The 17,261-nt window shown below is 39.3% G+C and overlaps 1 protein-coding gene across 1 annotated transcript in view; it reads left to right on the forward strand.

The window, feature by feature from the left end:
• Positions 1-13,433: 13,433 nt before the first annotated feature.
• Positions 13,434-17,261, forward strand: part of Ddah1 (dimethylarginine dimethylaminohydrolase 1) — a 135,801-nt gene continuing 131,973 nt past the window's right edge. The window contains exon 1 of the mRNA XM_076862222.1: positions 13,434-13,736. Coding sequence (XP_076718337.1) covers positions 13,434-13,736 — 303 coding nt within the window. The remainder of the gene's footprint in view (positions 13,737-17,261) is intronic.

Raw genomic sequence — 17,261 nt, forward strand, 5'->3', positions numbered from 1 at the left:
CTCCAGAAAACCACATTTCTTATGGTTTCTTGTTGTTCATATCTATCAAAACCATCCCAAGGAAGCTAGTGTTCAGTTAGAACCTCAAATCCACATTTGCTTGCTAGAGAGCAAGAGTGACAGCCGGGTGAACTCTACCACTGTGTATTTAGATGTGTTTCTCAAAGATATTCTTTTAAAAGTTTGTGTAAGTTTCAAAAAATAAACAAACATATCTTCATAATAATTTATTGTCAGAGTTTATTAATTTCAATTGTCCTATGGAGGCCATTAAAATGTGTCAAATGATATGTCTAATGTGTTAGTACTCATTTTTTCTATAGTAATGAGAACTGTCACTATTGAACTGAGTTCAGTAGACATTTGAGCACAAGCCTGGCACTAATCTCAAATAAGTAGCACATTTGATCTTAGTGACATGTGGCTGAAGGCAAAACTCAAATCCAACAGAATTTGCTGGGCTTTATTTCTGATGCCATTTCTTGCAAAACTTGGAAATAAAAATGATAACAGTCTTGGAAAATTTCTACCAGTTTTATTATTTTACAGTCACTGAATCTGCAAACTCTCTAGATTTTCTGTCCTTAAGGAAACATTGTCTTAATTAAATAGTTAATTAAGCTCTTTTAAGAACCAGCGATTCTCCTGTGGTTTGCTCCTATAATTGCCTCTTCACTCATGAGCTAAAGGACTACCTAAGCTGTCTTGTTTGTGCTCAATATGTTTTACCTATTTAATTCATGCAATCATTTATCACATAGCTGTAATATCTTTGTTATCAAAATTGGAGGGTATTGGAAGACAAGTCCTGAGTACCCTTATTTTCTGTGGAATCTACACAGCATTAAATGGTATTAAGCAGGGAACAATTATTTTAGTGTGATGATGATGGAGACAGGAATTTATAGTAGACTGATAAAATATGAGTTTAACAGAAAAAAGTTATTGAAGCTCTATATGTACTATTCATAGCACACAGTAACCTATATCAGTTACTAAGAAGTTTAGTATGGGAAGGCAGTGATGAAAATGTTCAAAACAGTCAACTCCCAGTGAATCATAAGGTGCATGTGTCCCTTCAATTGCTCACCTGCTTTGGCTCAAAGTCTATATGTCAGTTTTTATTTCTCCCATAAGGTAAATTAGCTAATTCTCTGTGAGTTCCTTGTCTGGCAACAGGGTTGCTAAGAAAGGAAGTGGTAACGATCACTAAACTTTACTTTTAGGGGTCATTTTTCAATTAAGATCTTGACAGTCAGCTTACAGCAATGAACCAGCATGCATCAAACCTGTGGAGATATTCTTTTGATGTCAAAAGGTCTGTATGGTTAGTTTGACGGTAGAAGATCTGGTATCCACGTGAGGAAATTAAACAGGTCCATCTTAATGGACTAGCAGAGTGCGAGGAACAAGCCTTAAAGACAAAGAACAGATTTTTTTTTAGAACTGAAGAATTTAACCTTTGTTCTAGTGCTCTCTCCTGTCAGCCTCATCAGCAGGAAAACTGTCAAGGTTGATTTCAAATGAATCATCTTTTGCAGCACCCCTCACCCAGAACCACTTATCTGTCACTTCTTGGAAATTGCTACTTGCCCTCAGCAATATGCAACAGTAGTTCAGACATTGCACAAAGTTCATTACATTAAAAAAATGAAAAAAAATCCCACATTATATGTTACATATAAGTAACATTATATATTAAAATAGATGAATAGTTAGATAAATCGATAGATAGATTGATAATAATCTCTCCTAAACTGATTATGTGTCAACAAGTTCAGCAGTTTTACAGTTAAATTCTGAAACCACAGCTTATTTATCACTTTTTGACAGTTGCCGCTACTGTTTATCCAAAGAGAGATTAAGAAGTATTTGGCTTAGAGATGATCTTTAAAATATGCTAAGAAGTGCATTTTTTTTAGCTTTATTAACATTACTTCTACCTAGGTGACTCGCATGTCTTTTGATGTTTTTAAATGTTTGCAAACTGAATTTATGGTAGTATTTCTTTTTCCTTCAAACCAACTCTAGATCCCTGAGACACTTGTGTTTTTAAGACATAGAATTGGAGCATTTTCACTCCTGGAGTGTATGTCTGCTATCAAACATGATGCTAATGTGAATTTTAGTTTTAACTCCTAAAATCAGAGCTAATGTTGAGCTTAACGAGCTGGTTGAATTGAGAATGGACAACAAAGGATGTGTCTGAGTCCCCACAATTTTCATAAAGGTTCACAATCCATTATCTGCAGTTCAAAAATCCAAAGGGGGTACAAAAAAGGAGTACTTTTTAGTAACAAATTTGGTGGTCAAATTTGATTCAAAGCTTTATAATCCTTATTCACCTCTTTAATGAGAATATTATTATGTTTGATTATGGGCTTCTGCATAAGATATGCTTACCACATTATTTTCCTAAAATTCAAGAAAGTCAATTTTGAAACATTCTGGCACAAAAAATTTTTGAATGATAATTATTAACTGTACCTTTCCTTAAAATACTAAAGACTTCTGAGAAATCACTAGGAATGGTAGCATATTAAATCTTCCATATTTGGTGAGGGTGGCTAGTTGTTCTCATAATGCTGTGTACATAACTATACTATAATGCTTAACATAATATAGGAATAATTTGTTTTCAATCTTTCAATTTGGACTAGACTTACAACTCTTCTAGAGAGAAATTGTCTTTTAAAACAATGTTTATTGTTTCTGATTATAACACAAGAAAATTGTGTATTGAAGAGATTTTGTAAAATACTTAAAAGTTTGAAGAAAATGAAAATCATACATAACTGTACTTCTAAAAGATAACCAAAGTTGCTATTATATTTCATTAAGTCTTTTTTTTCCTACTCATGTTCTCATAGTAAAGCTGTGATAATACTCAACTGTTGCTTTCAAAAGCATATTTTTTGATGGCTACAGAGTAGCCCAGATATAATGTATTCCACAGACATGTTTTTCTACCATGATTTATATAATTATTCCCTTATTGTAGAACTTTTCGATTGTCACCAATTTTTAAAGTGATGAAGAGACAATCTGTTGTGAATCAGATTATAGTCATAGTGCCCTATCACAGTCACTTAGTATAAAATTATTGAATTGACTATTTTCATCCAAGATTTTAGCCTGAATAGGTTTATTAGGTTTAGACATTGAGGAGGAATCTGAAAGAATGAACCCTAGGTAGATATATTTGGTTCTGGAAGAGAGTAATTTAAGCCTGGGTTGAGAGAGGAGAAAAACAGAATTGCTCAGGGTGTGTGGGGTGGGGAGAGGGGAGCATAAAAGAATTTCTAAGATGAATTTCGACTGTGTCACAGTTTAACATACTGACAGAAGTGTTGAACCATCTCTAATGGCTTAGTTCTCCTACGCTTCTGAAGGAGTAGCTCTTTTGTCACATGTTCTGTTTTCTCTTTTAATTGCTCACAGTTCCTATGAGAGCAGACATGTGCTCTGTGAATTTAATTGGATGTCTGCTTTAGAATAGTGTGACAAGGAAATATTATCTTCTTAGATTTTAGTATGTGTACAATGGGTACAGTCATTTCTATAAATTCCCAAATCAGAACTGTGTGAACTTTTCTAAGATGTGGTTCATCTGACCCAGCATGACTCTCTCAAGCAGGGCCAAGCAGATAGAGGCTGGAAGCATCATTTTTACCCTAAAGGGACTAGGACAAGGTCTAGCAAATCCACTAGCAATTTCTAATCTCCTGGTATTCTAATGTTCCTCACATGAGCCCCACCTGCAGAATTGCAGTTTACCATAACACCTAACACTGCCTGTTCTGATTTGTGGCAAAGCTACTCTGCTTTCAGACTGGTGAACACCGTTGCAACACTCAATAAGCAATTAGTGGTGCAAACGCTGGTCATGGTAATATTAATGTTCACCTAATTTGTTTAATTTAATTAAGTAGTTAATTTCCATCTGGTATCTTCATAAAAGAAAAAAAACAAGAGGGAGGAAAAATAATCTCAGATTATTAACTACTTTAAGCTTTTCAGGTGCTAAATCTTGGGCTAAAGTGAATCATGAATCTTTAAAAAGGAAAATATAAAATAAATTTAAAATTATGTTTAGACTATCAAAAGGCAAAGAAGATATATTTTATTTAAAAAAACATTAGTTTGACATATTTCTTGGAATAAATATTATGAAGAGACATAGAATTATATGAAATACAAAATTATACGGTATATAAAGTCCCAAAGACTGTCCTCCAAAATGTTCAGAGCCCATGCTTTTTACATTGACGTTCATTATTCTTCTCTGACAATGTCCAACATTTTCTCTATCTCTAGTTTACCTGTCAATGACAGTTTCCAATGAATCAGAACAATATTGCAACAACTGAATATTGTAAAGCTCAAGAAACACGAACAAAGTCACAATAGGAAGGATAATCCAGCTGAAAAAATAATCCCTAAAATTAAGATATGCGAAGATTCCTGGCAAAATACAAATTAGTGTTGAAAACTATCTTCTTCTTAAGGATGTATTATGTGACCTTTAGGTTTTCCATAAACATGCAATTCTGATTTTTATAATATGCTTGCCCACCTTCCCTCTAAAATGTTGTATTTATCCTAGCACTCCCACAGGAAAAAAAATTTTGCTTTCCAAGACTATTTCTTTTCTTTGTTTCTCTCTCTCTCTCTCTCTCTCTCTCTCTCTCTCTCTATATATATATATATATATATATATATATATATATATATATATAATTTATTTATTTATATGTGGTGCTGAGAATCAAACCCAGTGCCTCACATATGGCAGGCAAGCATGCTACTGCTGAGCCCCAGCCCCAGCCCTGTTTCTTTATATTTTTGAAGTCTTTTTTTCTTTAAAAGCCTTTCTACTTTTTTTTTTTTTTTGGCTTTTGAGTTGGCAGATGGCATCATTAACTTTTTTCAATTATAGCAAATACAATAAAATAACTGAACAGAGACTTGAGGTTCACATACTATGGGATAAAAGCATAAGCATTCTGATTTACCAAATTATAGACAATCTATATAGTGTTTTTATTGATGCATATGCTGGTTTTATGGTTGGTATATTTAAATAAATTCCTTGAAAAAAATTAATAAGTAGTTGCATATATGACCTGTGTGAACACAAATTACTATTTTCCTCTAGGTTTTATTTCAAAATTGAAGCGAGCGTGCGTGCGCGTGCACACACACACACACACACACACACACATAGTGGATATAGTAGTATGAGTCATATATCATCTCTAAAGAGTTTTATAATCTTGGTATGAATTGATTTTTATTTACATTCAAATTACACACTATAATACCACCAGGATATGTTGTATTTTCTGCCGACAATGTTTTTGTATGGTGGCTTTGGTGCTGGATATGGAAGAGTTTCATATAAGATGTCTTTAGGTTGTAGCAGACATTGTAAAAACTATATTTAAAAAAAGTTCTTTATAACTAGAAGAAGCCAGGTCACATCTCAAGTGCCCTGTGACTGAGGAAGCACACTTAATATGGAGCCCAAGCCCCTATTTGTGTCAGGGATCTCAGTTGGGAACTGATCCTTAAATTTTAAAGCAAGATTAACAGTATCGTGACATTGCAGCACATGGATTTCTATTACTTCTTCAAATGCACCAAGTTCTCTCTCATCCTGTGTCTTTGCTTATATGTGCTCTTGGTTTGGTGTGTTCTGTCCACATTGAATCAACTCCTATCCATCTTTCAATGCTCAGCTCAAAAGTCACCTCTGCAGGGGAGTTTTTCTTGATACTCTCAGACATAGTCACTTAAGTCATTGCATCAAAAAGCCTGTTTATGGTACCCAGGCCATATAAAGGGGGCACCTGGACTTTGTTCTGAGGATACTGGAAGCCACTGGAGGATTTAGGCAAGAAAACAGTCATGTTTGCCATTCAGAAAGACCACATTGGATAATTGACTGTTGCAATAATCCAGGAATCCAATAATTGCATTCAGAATAATGTGATGACAGAATGAATGGAGAAACATGGGTGGATTTGAGTCATTTTTCAGAGTTAAGTGTCAGAAAGTGCTGTTTGATTAAACATGGAGGCAAAAAAAAAAAAAAAAAAAAAAAGCAAAGGATAACCCTTGCATTACTCACTTGAGAAACTACATCTACGAATGCAATAGGGACTGGGAGAAGAGAAGGAGAAATCCTGGATAGAACATGAGTTCAGCTCTGAGCATGTTGACTTCAGAGTGTCTGCGGGACATCCAACCCACATTATTTCCTAAACTTTTCTGAAGCTCAGCACAAGACCAAAAAGGAAGGTTTGAACATTGGTGTCATCAAGCTGGCATTTGAAGTCACAGAACTAGTTTAACTCACCCACAGAAAGGGGCATGTAAAATTCAAAGAAAAGAAATGCAGGGCCAAAAAATTCTGGGAAATACCAACGTTCAAAAGGTAGGGAAGAAGAAAAGCAAGGGAACAGAAGCAGAGACAGAGGCAGACAGAAGAAAAGAAACCAGGAAAGAGCAGTATTATTGAGCAAAGGAGAATTCCTGAGACAATTGTGTACTGATTCTATGTTAAAATAATTGTGTGTTAATGCTATAAATGCAAACATGATAATATCCTGGTATGGCTAACCTGAAGTTTCATTGGTCTTTGTAAGGAAATGAAGCAAGTTCATGTCATAAGAAAATGAAGAAGTCTTATCAAAGCACTGTAGTGTGTGTGTACACATGTGCCAACGTATAGATGCATATATGACAATTCTAACTGTAGTGAAATAGTTATCTTTTTCTGTATTTGAATTACCTTCAGTATGAATGGTCTTTTCTCCCAACCTATTTCTTCCCCACAAGCATACATTTGAGTATGAAATAGTTATTAAAAACCACTTCTGGAAAGATAATGTCACCAAAAGTTGTGACTGAAAAAAATAAAAGAGCTATGAAAGTTCGGGGCCATGGTCTCCTCTGCATAGCCTTATAATAAATCATGAACTTGTTAAAATTCAACACATTTATATGGTACTTTGTACTTTCAAGGATACTTTATCTCATTAACCTCTAATGTGGTTGTAATGAGGTAGGTACTCGAGCATCCATGGATTGATGCACTGTGCTAAGAGAAAGGGATAGCGGTATGTCTCAGTTCTTCCAAAAGAACTGACAAGAACAGCTTAGAGGAGTAAAAGTTTATTTTGGCTCATAGTTTTAGGAGTTCAGTCCACCATCTTCCGGCTCCATGGCTCTAGGGCCGGAGGTGAGGCAGAACATGAAGGTGGAGGGGAATGGCAGAGGAAACCGACTCAGTTCATGACAGTCCAGGAAGCAGAGAGAGAGAGAGCTCCACTCACCAGGGACAAAATATGAACCCTACTACTTCATCCAGTCACATATTACCTGCCTATAGTTACCACCCAGTTCATTCTATCAGGGGATCAATTCAATTCTCATAAAGTAATCATTTTACATCTGAACATTCTTGCTTTGTGTTGCCCATGAGCTTTTGGAGAACACCTCATACCTAAACCATAAGACAGCAGATGAAGGGGAAACAGAATTGTGGAAATTCAGAGAAGGAACGTGTTGTTTTCGTGGGAGGAAGTGGGGAAAAGAGAAGGCTGAGCTTTGATGGTCCAACAGCACTTACTGAGTACTTTTAGTGTTCCTGTAATTGTGGTGGGCACTTTATATGTTTTCTCATTTGAAGAACTTTGGTATATTGACTATAGAAATGGACATTTTTCAGAGGCAGGTGGATATTTTGGTATTCATCATCACACTTGGCACAAGAGCACAATGGCTATTAATGTTAGTGGTGATGATTACTGAATATTTCCTGTGTACCAGAAGTAATGCTAGGGCCCTTTGTACATTTCAACCTCATAACAGCCCTGAGAACAAAGTATTATAACTTCCACTTTACACATACATTCAAGTGACTCATCCAAGGGGAGGTCTCTGGTAAAAAAAAAAAAATCAAATGACATACTGAACTAAGAATTTTAAATATAATGTTTTTTTAAAAGAAATGTTTTTAGAGGTATTGCTGGTTAAAGAGAATTAACAAGGAACACTGAGGTACTCAGGGACTATCAAAAATTGAAAACTAATACCACGTCTAGATAGGGATAATGGGAAAAAAATGGCATTATCAGAATCCAGCTGAGAGCCAGAATCACAAAGAGGATATCAGGAGAAGAAAAACAAAAAGGGAGTCAGAGCAGTCCATGAAAGTCAGTTCTCCTGGGCTTTTAGGAAGACAGAAAGTGGTTAACCTTGGACTTGAGCACATGGAAGTTACACAGTTAAGGCAGCCGGGCCAGGTTTCTTTGCATCCAAAACCCATGCCTCCTCCACTGCTTTTACATGTTTCTCTATCATATACACAATGTAGCTGCTTAGTAAATACTTGTATAATGAATGAAATCCCAGATGAAAGTTGGAGAAACCAAGTTTGGGGGCTATGTGTCTTGATCTTAGGAACCCAAGCTATGGTTACTCTGAAACTATCTCCCCATCTATAACTCACTGCGTGCTCATTTGGCAAAACATCGCTCACTCCTTGGGATGTAAAAGGAACTATATTCAGCAATGACCTTCTTTCACAGTAAAACTTTCTGCAATAATTCTTATGTTGAAACACTCAGGATTTAGTGTAAGACCTATGGTGCTTACTCTCTCAATATTTCTAGCACTTGTGATGGATAAGAACATCATTGAATTTTCCATCTCTTTTAGGATTCCCATCCCCATCCCCAAACACCAGTTTCAATAAAAGTAAATCTTGTATCTGCTACAGGGCAGGAATGTCTGAGATACATGCTATGTAAACTTGACTTCAAAATTCGGGCGCTAGCAATGTTATCAATGGAAAAGAAAAATTGCTTCTATATTCATCAAATCCAGTTCAGAGAATAAAAACAGCTCTAGATGTTTCAAATACAGGAACTTTATACAGGAAATTGGTTATAAAGGTGTTGAAATGTCTGGAAGACCAAAAGAAGCAATTTGATAATAAGCCCTTCATTATCATTCACAATTACATATCCAGTGCCTAGCACAGTACCTGGCATGTAGCAATGGCTCAGTAAATATGTATTGGATCTATGATCACATTTGTGGGTGAGATTTAGGCTGTCAGCCTAAGAAGGCCGCTACTTCTTTTGGAAAGCATTAGGACACCTGCATGACTCTTGATAATTCCACTGATGTGGATATGTGTTTTGGCCTTTGAAAAAAAATCGTTCAAAGTCTTCTGTTCAAAATGTTTTAATGGATGACGTTCATTGAGCCCCTGCTGGGCAGCAGGCACTATTCTAAACACTTTTCTAAGCACTTTGAAATATTATCTTCAACATAACCCTAGGATAATGGGTTCGTTATTCCTCATTTTACAGATGAAGATGAAAGTGAGGCAAAGTGCTTTTAAGTAACCTCTGAGATCATACAACAAGGAAACGGCAGAGTCAAGCTTTCTTGCACAGAGTGCGGTTCCCAAACCTACGATTCTAAATTCTGTACCATATGTGTCTCCATGGCTTGTGATGAAAGCTTAGCCCCCCTTTCTACCTTCGTTTCCCATTTTATCCACTGCACCCCTACGCTCTACTAGCTAGAGTAGAAATTAGATAGCTGTTTCCCGATCTCATTTGTTCTTCTTCTGGGCCCACAGAAGATCATATTTTCTAGCCCTTCCTCATGGTTGTTGAAGCTGTATGAATGAATGTAGCCAGAGGAATGTAAGCAGAGGTGACATGCATCCGTGGCAGGCCTGGCCTATAAACCTTTCACATTTGGTGCATTCCCATGCTCTCTCCCTTTCCTTCAGCACGAGGAAGGTGAGCATGGTGAACCAAGATGCCACGTGCTGAAGGGCTGGAGTCACAGAACAGAAGAAGGCTGGATCCCTGGATGATGCTTGGAGCAGAGAATCAAATAGGGGCATCTGCGTTCAACTTTAAGCAAATGAGAGATAGGCATTGCCAGATTTGCACTGTTATACAGTAGGTTTTCTCCTCCGCTTCCCTTTCCCTCCCCTTTCTCTTCTTTTCTGAGAGGTAACTCAACAAATACCCAATTTGAACTGATCTATCTATTGTCCTTTGAACATGCCTCTGGCTTTTTCCCATAATTTTTCTCATTCCCTTCTTCAATTACAGTCTAAAAATTATTCAAGGCCTAAACCAAGGGCAATCATTGACCATCAGGTACCTTTCTTCCACTCCTGCCAGCCACAATGATAGTTCTTTCTCTCGGCTTCCTGTAGCACTTGGTTATCTACACCTTTCATGTGCGCTTATTGTGGCTCCAATTCTGCATGTCTTGTTTTCCTAATGAGAGTGTAGTCTCTTTAAGGACAAAGATCATGTTTTTATGCTTTCTGTGTGACTCTAAAGTGCATGGCATGGTGTTGTGCCTTGGGAATTTTCCATAAATATGCATGGGGAAAGAAACTTGTAAGTGTATTAAGTTCAATAAAGTCCATTTTTCTAAGAACCATCCTTCATTACTGAAACATGAAGTCATGTAAATTATAATTTATTGGATTTGGTGTTTTTATTATTCTTTTCACCAACTTACACATTCTAACTCTTCTTAACTCCTTAGAGGAGACAGAAGGCAGGCATGCTTATCAAATTTCAGATGGCACAGACTACAAGTAATAAATAATGCACAAAATGACAGAACCAAAATTAGACAAGTTGGGATGTAGCAGATAATATTAAATAGGGATAACTACAAAATTGCATTTTTTAAAACCAGCTGTTCAATTTCAGTATGGAGTGACATGGTTAACACTAATTTACAGGGAGAGACTTTTAGGATTTATTGAATGCAAGGCTGACATGAGCCCAGAGTGGTGCACAGAACCCTGTTCATAGGATGAGGGTGATGATTGGCTGGCAAACTGTTCAGACTCCAAGACACAGGCATAAATGAAGGTTGCTGGATGGTGACCAGTTCAAAGTGGATCAAGTTGCAGTGTTGGGTAAAATCTACAATAAATGGGAAACAAAGTCTTATATTTTAACTTGGTCAAGCTAAATATATGGGTTAACTTTCACCTTTGAAATGCTTGTGGGAATCCTCCATCAGAGGATATCATTAAGTAGTTTCTGATGTTAAACTGGCATTAATTGGTCAGGGTTGATCCCCTGAAAGTTTTGCTTTAGAAGCAGAACCTAGTCTTAAAGGCTTGTTGTTTTACTTTTTATCTTCCACGTAGGTGTCAGGATTAGAGGTGTCCTTCAGTGAAGTTGACTAATTTTAGAAGCTGGCAAGTGCTGTCATTTGTAAACTCAATTCTCCTTGGGGAAAGAGTGAGAAAGCACACCCCATCTTCTTTGGGCTCAGCTGGGACAACCATTCTCAAATGCTCATATAGATTTGCTCCTAGAAACCCATACTTCCTGAAAGCTGGGATCAGAGATCTGGCAAGAAGGCTATAGCCTAGGCCTTGGCACTAGAACTCTGAAAAGTGAATATGGTCTTGGACAGTGTTAACAGAAGCCTAGCATCTGGAACAAGGGTGCTGCTCCAGTCACGCTGGTCAGACCACACACATGAATAATTATTTCCCTTCCAACACCATGATTTAAAAAGGATATAGGCAAATTGGTGCACATCAAAAGGGAGATTACCAGAATGTAAATCACTAGTGGTGGTTTAGGCTCCAAGACTGAAGGGGGGTCAGGATGGAAGGGGGCACCATAAATATTCCAAATGTCTTCAGGCGTGTGCATGCTATTTTGTCAAAGATTGTTGGAACTTTAGGTAATGCCAGAAAGCAGAACTGGGGCCAGTAGGATGTAAGCTTAAAATAATGTTTTACAGCCATTATAGATCTTCAAAAATGGAGTCAATTTTATGAATATGAAAGATTTAAAATATTCAAGTAAAAATTCAATGACTGTCATAGTTTTTAGGTGGAATTCAAGACATTGGGCAGGAAGTTAGACAACAGGGTTTCTAATATTTTATGAGTTGAACAATCTGAATGGTGTGGTGCTAGGCATGGTGATGGATGCCTGTAATCCCAGAGGCTGGGGAGGCTGAGGCAGGAGGATTGGGAGTTCAAAGTCAGCCTTAACAATTTAGTGACACCCCAAGCAACTTAGTGAGACTCTGTTTATAAATAAAATACAAAAAAGAGACTGGGGATGTGGCTCAGTGGTTAAGTGGCCCTGTTCAACCCCTGGTACCCAACAACAACAAAACAAACAAACAAACAAAAACCATTAAAAAATGAGTAGCATGGTACAGCATGTGAAGGGAGAAAGTTTTTACCTTTAGATTATTTTAGTGTTATAGCCGTTTTTTTTTTTTTTTGAAGTTCAACCCATCAAAAAGGGCACAATCCATGGATTTTAAAATATGGAACATATGAGAAAAAAATAAAAGCTTTGTATTATTACAGAAAAACAGTCTCATAGGGATAAAGAAAAAGAAATGTTCGAGGAATACCACAGGAATTCCAGAGTCTGTACCAATGAGAGGGAAAAAGGTGCAGGGAGGAGGTTGGAAACCCTGTTTCCCACGGACAAGGATCTGATGCTACACACTTGGCACCATTCCAGGTGAGCACAGCTCTGTACTGGGAATAATACGCTTGCTCTTTGGCTCGTAGGTCTATCGGCCATGGAGACAAACACTCCAGGATCACACTGTTCTGAGAACTGATTGTCCTGGAAAAAAAAAAAAAAAAAAAAAAAACATGCATTTTTTTCTCTCTCTCTTTCTTGGACTCTTCCTCTTTTTCACCAGAGGAAATACATTCTTTTTATAATCTCGAGTCTCATGTGGGGTAAGAGGTCAATTTTGGAGAAAGTCAAGGTAATGCAAACTTGAGTATAAAAACAGATTGTAAAGCTAGGAACCTGGAGGATGTGGGGCGACCTGGGAATAGAAGAGTGTGGTAAAAGAGGTGAAAGTATCCACTAAAGAACCATCCCATACCTTGCCTCCTGACCACCAAGAAGAGCCCCCCCCCCCCCCCCCCCGGTCATTTTGTATAGACCACTGCCCACTCTCCAAGTCCTCTTTAGGGGCAAGTGAAGTGTGCACCTGCGGTGGAATACAGACCAGGTAGGGGTGACTTTTTGCAGAGGCCCATCCACCTGCGCACACCACTCGCCCTCGCTGCTTCCTCGGCTGTCTCCCCATCCCCATGCCTGGTGCGGTGCTCCTGGCTACAACTCTCGCTCTGGCTGCCGCAAAACCCCGGAGCGCTGGAGTGGGCGCGCGGGCTGCGCGCGGGCCGGCGCCCGGAGCACTGGGCATGCTCAGTCGCGCGGGCAGAGCTCCGGGCGCGAGCCGGGCTCCTTCTGCACCACATTCATCGGCTGCCAAGGGGAGCCACTGGGCGCTCGCAGGCTTAGCAAGCGCTGCCCGCGGGAGGACCCGGCCGCCGCGCCCCCGTCGCTGTCCCATCGTCTCACAGGACCATGGCCGGCCTCGGCCACCCCGCCGCCTTTGGCCGGGCCACCCACGCAGTGGTGCGGGCGCCGCCCGAGTCCCTCAGCCAGCACGCGCTGAGGCGCGCCAAGGGCGACGAGGTGGATTTCGCCCGCGCCGAGCGGCAGCACCAGCTCTACGTGGGCGTGCTGGGCAGCAAGCTGGGGCTGCAGGTGGTGGAGCTGCCGGCCGACGAGAGCCTCCCGGACTGCGTGTTCGTGGAGGACGTCGCCGTGGTGTGCGAGGAGACGGCCCTCGTTACTCGACCCGGGGCGCCGAGCCGGAGGAAGGAGGTAACTGCCCACCCGGCGACGCGAGGGGCGCGGCCGGGGGCGCGCGCCGGGCCCTCTCCTACTGCCCGCGGCCGCGTTGCCGGCGGAACTGGCCATCCCGGCTAGTTCACAACTTCTCATTGGGGGGCGAGGGGGTGTGCGTACGGGTGTGAGAGAGAGCGTCAAAGAGAGAAGTTCATTGTTCACACCTCCTGGCTGTGGGCAGGCAGCCTTCCAGACGATCCGATTGAGTGTGGTTCTGGGGATTGGGGCAGGTGGGTGGGCTGGGGAATCCATCTCGCAAGCATTTTTATTTGCAAAAATTAAACAGCAGAAAAGACAAAGCAACTATGAGTGTTTCCCAGGAAGTGGGGACTGAGATGGGTGTCGCCCCAGGCGGGCGGGCGGTGGCTGGGTGCCCCTCCAGGGGACAGCGCCCCCGTAGCCCCCGAAGCGGAAGAAACCCTCAAGTCCTGCCTTGGCGCTTGGGGCTGGGCGAGCCTGATGAATTAACAGACGTCTGTGCCACAGATCTGGGGGCGATTCGAGTTACTTTTCAGTGGTGTGGCGAGTAAGTCCCAAAGAACGGGACTGGCAAGCGAATGAATTTAAGGGGAGCGTTTTGTTGTCGAGCTGTGCTAGATGTGTGTATGGGCTGGGTTCAAAAAGCAGTACTCACTGTGGGATGTTGGCTGGTGCGCTTAATTAAAAATATTTTTTTTCTCAAATTCCATAATTTTTATTCTCTATATTTTTTAGCTCATAGCAATTAAGAGAGCTTTTTGTGTTCTCAGGGGATAGTGACTAAAATATTGCAGTTGTGAAAATGGCTGTGATTGCTTTAAAGACAATGTAGGTTAGTGGGAGAGACAAATAGAGTGAGATTGGATTTTAAAATGCCATCTGGCTTGGGATTCTTCTCATTGCGCGTTAAGAGCTCAGGCTCAAGACTCTCCTTTGCTATTGGCATTATTGGCATTACAAGATGCAGGTGGTTTCTTTCATTTCTGAGGTTTAGAATTTTTTTCCCCATTTTGTCTTTTTTTCCCTTCACATTGGAAATGCCTCATAGAGCTTATGATTAAAATATGCTTATTCTGTATGTACTCCACTACTTGGATGATGGAACATGGTCTGAGAATAAGGATATTCCATTTAATTTTCACTGAAGTAATCAACTTTTTTCTCACCCTACTTTAGAAGAAAACCTTTAAAAGAGTAACAGGTCTCATTCTTTTAGCTCTTTTATTGCCTTTGCTACACCTTTCCATGTTTGAGTCTGTGAGATGCCCACTCTGTTTTAACCTGGTAAGGAATGTAATCAATCCCATTTGAGTACCTTCTAATGTGTTATAGACCATATGGCACAACCGTGGTTTCTACTTAAGAGTAAAATAGGGTTCAGAAACCCTTTTAAAATGGTACTCATTTGATGATAGTGGTCCAGTTTTCTCTCAAGAGACTTCATCCATTTCACTTTATTCCTATAATAAAACCTCCCAAGTTTATTTAGTGTGAGCAGTGATTTTTGTCCCCTGCCCAGATATGGCTCCATTTTGATACCAGCTTGTTGGCCCATTAGCAGAGGTCACAAAGTTCAATGGATGAGAATATTAGGCTGGATCTCTCAGCCTCACCGCTTTAATTCTATCACCTTGGGGAATATTTCTTGCCTCAATTTTCTCACCTATTGGGTGGGCACTATAATACCTATTTCACAGAATTGTGATAAATTTATTAATCTACCTGAAATTCACAGGTGACGACATTTGATGAATGTCAATTATCAATTATTCACTTCATGGGTCACAGAAGAATGACTCCTTGAGTAAGAAGCAGTATGCAATACACTGATGTAGTTAGTGACATTTCTACTTCGCAGGGTGAAGGTGAGTCACCTTTATGCTTTAGGCTCCATCTTAATCTGTTCTGTGACCTTGCCTCTTAGCTTGGCTTTCTGTGTATGATCTCTCCCGGAAACACTTTTGCTATTGCACATGATCTGGGTCACCAGGGTAACAGGCCTTCCAGACAGAGAGAGGAAAACGGGCAGTCAGTGTTGGATGGGATGCTTCAGGAAAACAGGGCCATATGGGGTGATGCTCTTTGAAATCTCTCTCAGTACAATGCTTGTTGGAATGAATGAAATGCTAATTAGCTAATACAGACAAGCCTGATAGTAACTTCAAGATCCTTTTTAGATTGCTATATGTTTTTTTTTCCATGTGATGTCTACCTTCTTACCTGAAAATATACAGTAGCCAAGGAGTTATTTTAAAAATATCACCACTGATCTCCTTGCTTCTATTCTCTTTTCATTTTATTCCCACACTGTAGCCAAGTTGATCATTTTAAAACTCTAATCTGATACTGTTCCTCCTCTGATTAAAATTCTTGAGGTACCCCCACTTAGCTGGATAAATCCATGGAGCTTGGTTCTGCCTGCCTTTCCAGAGTCTGCTTCATCTCCAAACACTTGGCTTGAGCCAGCTTTATTATACTATTGCTTTTCTGAATGGACATTTTTTTTTGATAGGGGACATGCTTCCTCCCTCCTCCCTTCCTTTTACCTGGCTAATTTTATTTATTCTTCAGTTCTCAGCTTACTGTCATCATTAATATTATTAGCTAACATTTATTGGGTACTTGTTATCTGCCAGATACAGATTTGTGACATGTATTTCCTTAATACTCTTTGAGCTCAACACTATTTTTTATTTCTATTTTAAAGTTGAGGGAGCTAAGGCTTAGATTAAATAAATTGGCCAAGGTTATAGAGTGGAATCAGTGAAATCAGGATTTGAATCCAGGTTTGCAGAACTCCTAAGCTATAGTCTCACACTCTGTGTCATTAGACATTAATTTTCCTGTGGATTGGTTCTCTGTTTTTTTTAATTGGTGCATAATAATTGTACATAATAGAGGGTTTCATTATGGTGTATTGATATATACATATAACATAATTTGATCAGTTTTTCTCTATGCCTTCCCATATCCTCCCCTCCTTCCTGGATCCCTTCCTCTGTCCTCACGTGAAAACCTAGTGTTTGCCTCAGTGGGGCCTTCAGAGATTTCTAAAACTCAGCTCCTGTGAACACAAAGCTTAAGTTTTAGTGAAAGAAACTGTATATATAGAAAATAAATAAATTATGTTAATTATCTAATAGCTCTGTGTCTTCAGGACTGGGTTTTTAATATGTTTACTATTTTGAAGATAAATAAATCAGTCTTGAAAAGACTATCATTTTTCTTTTTTAGTTGTCAGTGGACCTTTATTTTATTTATTTATATGTGGTGCTGAGAATCGAACCTGGTACCTCACACATGCGAGGCAAGCCTCTACCACTGAGCCACAAACTTACCCCCAAGCCTGTCATATTGTAAATGAATCCAACTTATTTTTAGGGGAAAAGGCCAACTCTTAAATACCAAAACATGTGAGTACATTCTCTCAAACCTGAGGTAGAACAAGGGACAGAATGTGATGATTGAGTTTTTAAAAAATAATTTAAAATTTTGTACAGGTTACACCTGCCTACAGTACCA

This window comes from Callospermophilus lateralis, chromosome 7 (genome assembly GCF_048772815.1).
Source record: "Callospermophilus lateralis isolate mCalLat2 chromosome 7, mCalLat2.hap1, whole genome shotgun sequence".
Taxonomy (NCBI): Eukaryota; Metazoa; Chordata; class Mammalia; order Rodentia; family Sciuridae; genus Callospermophilus; species Callospermophilus lateralis.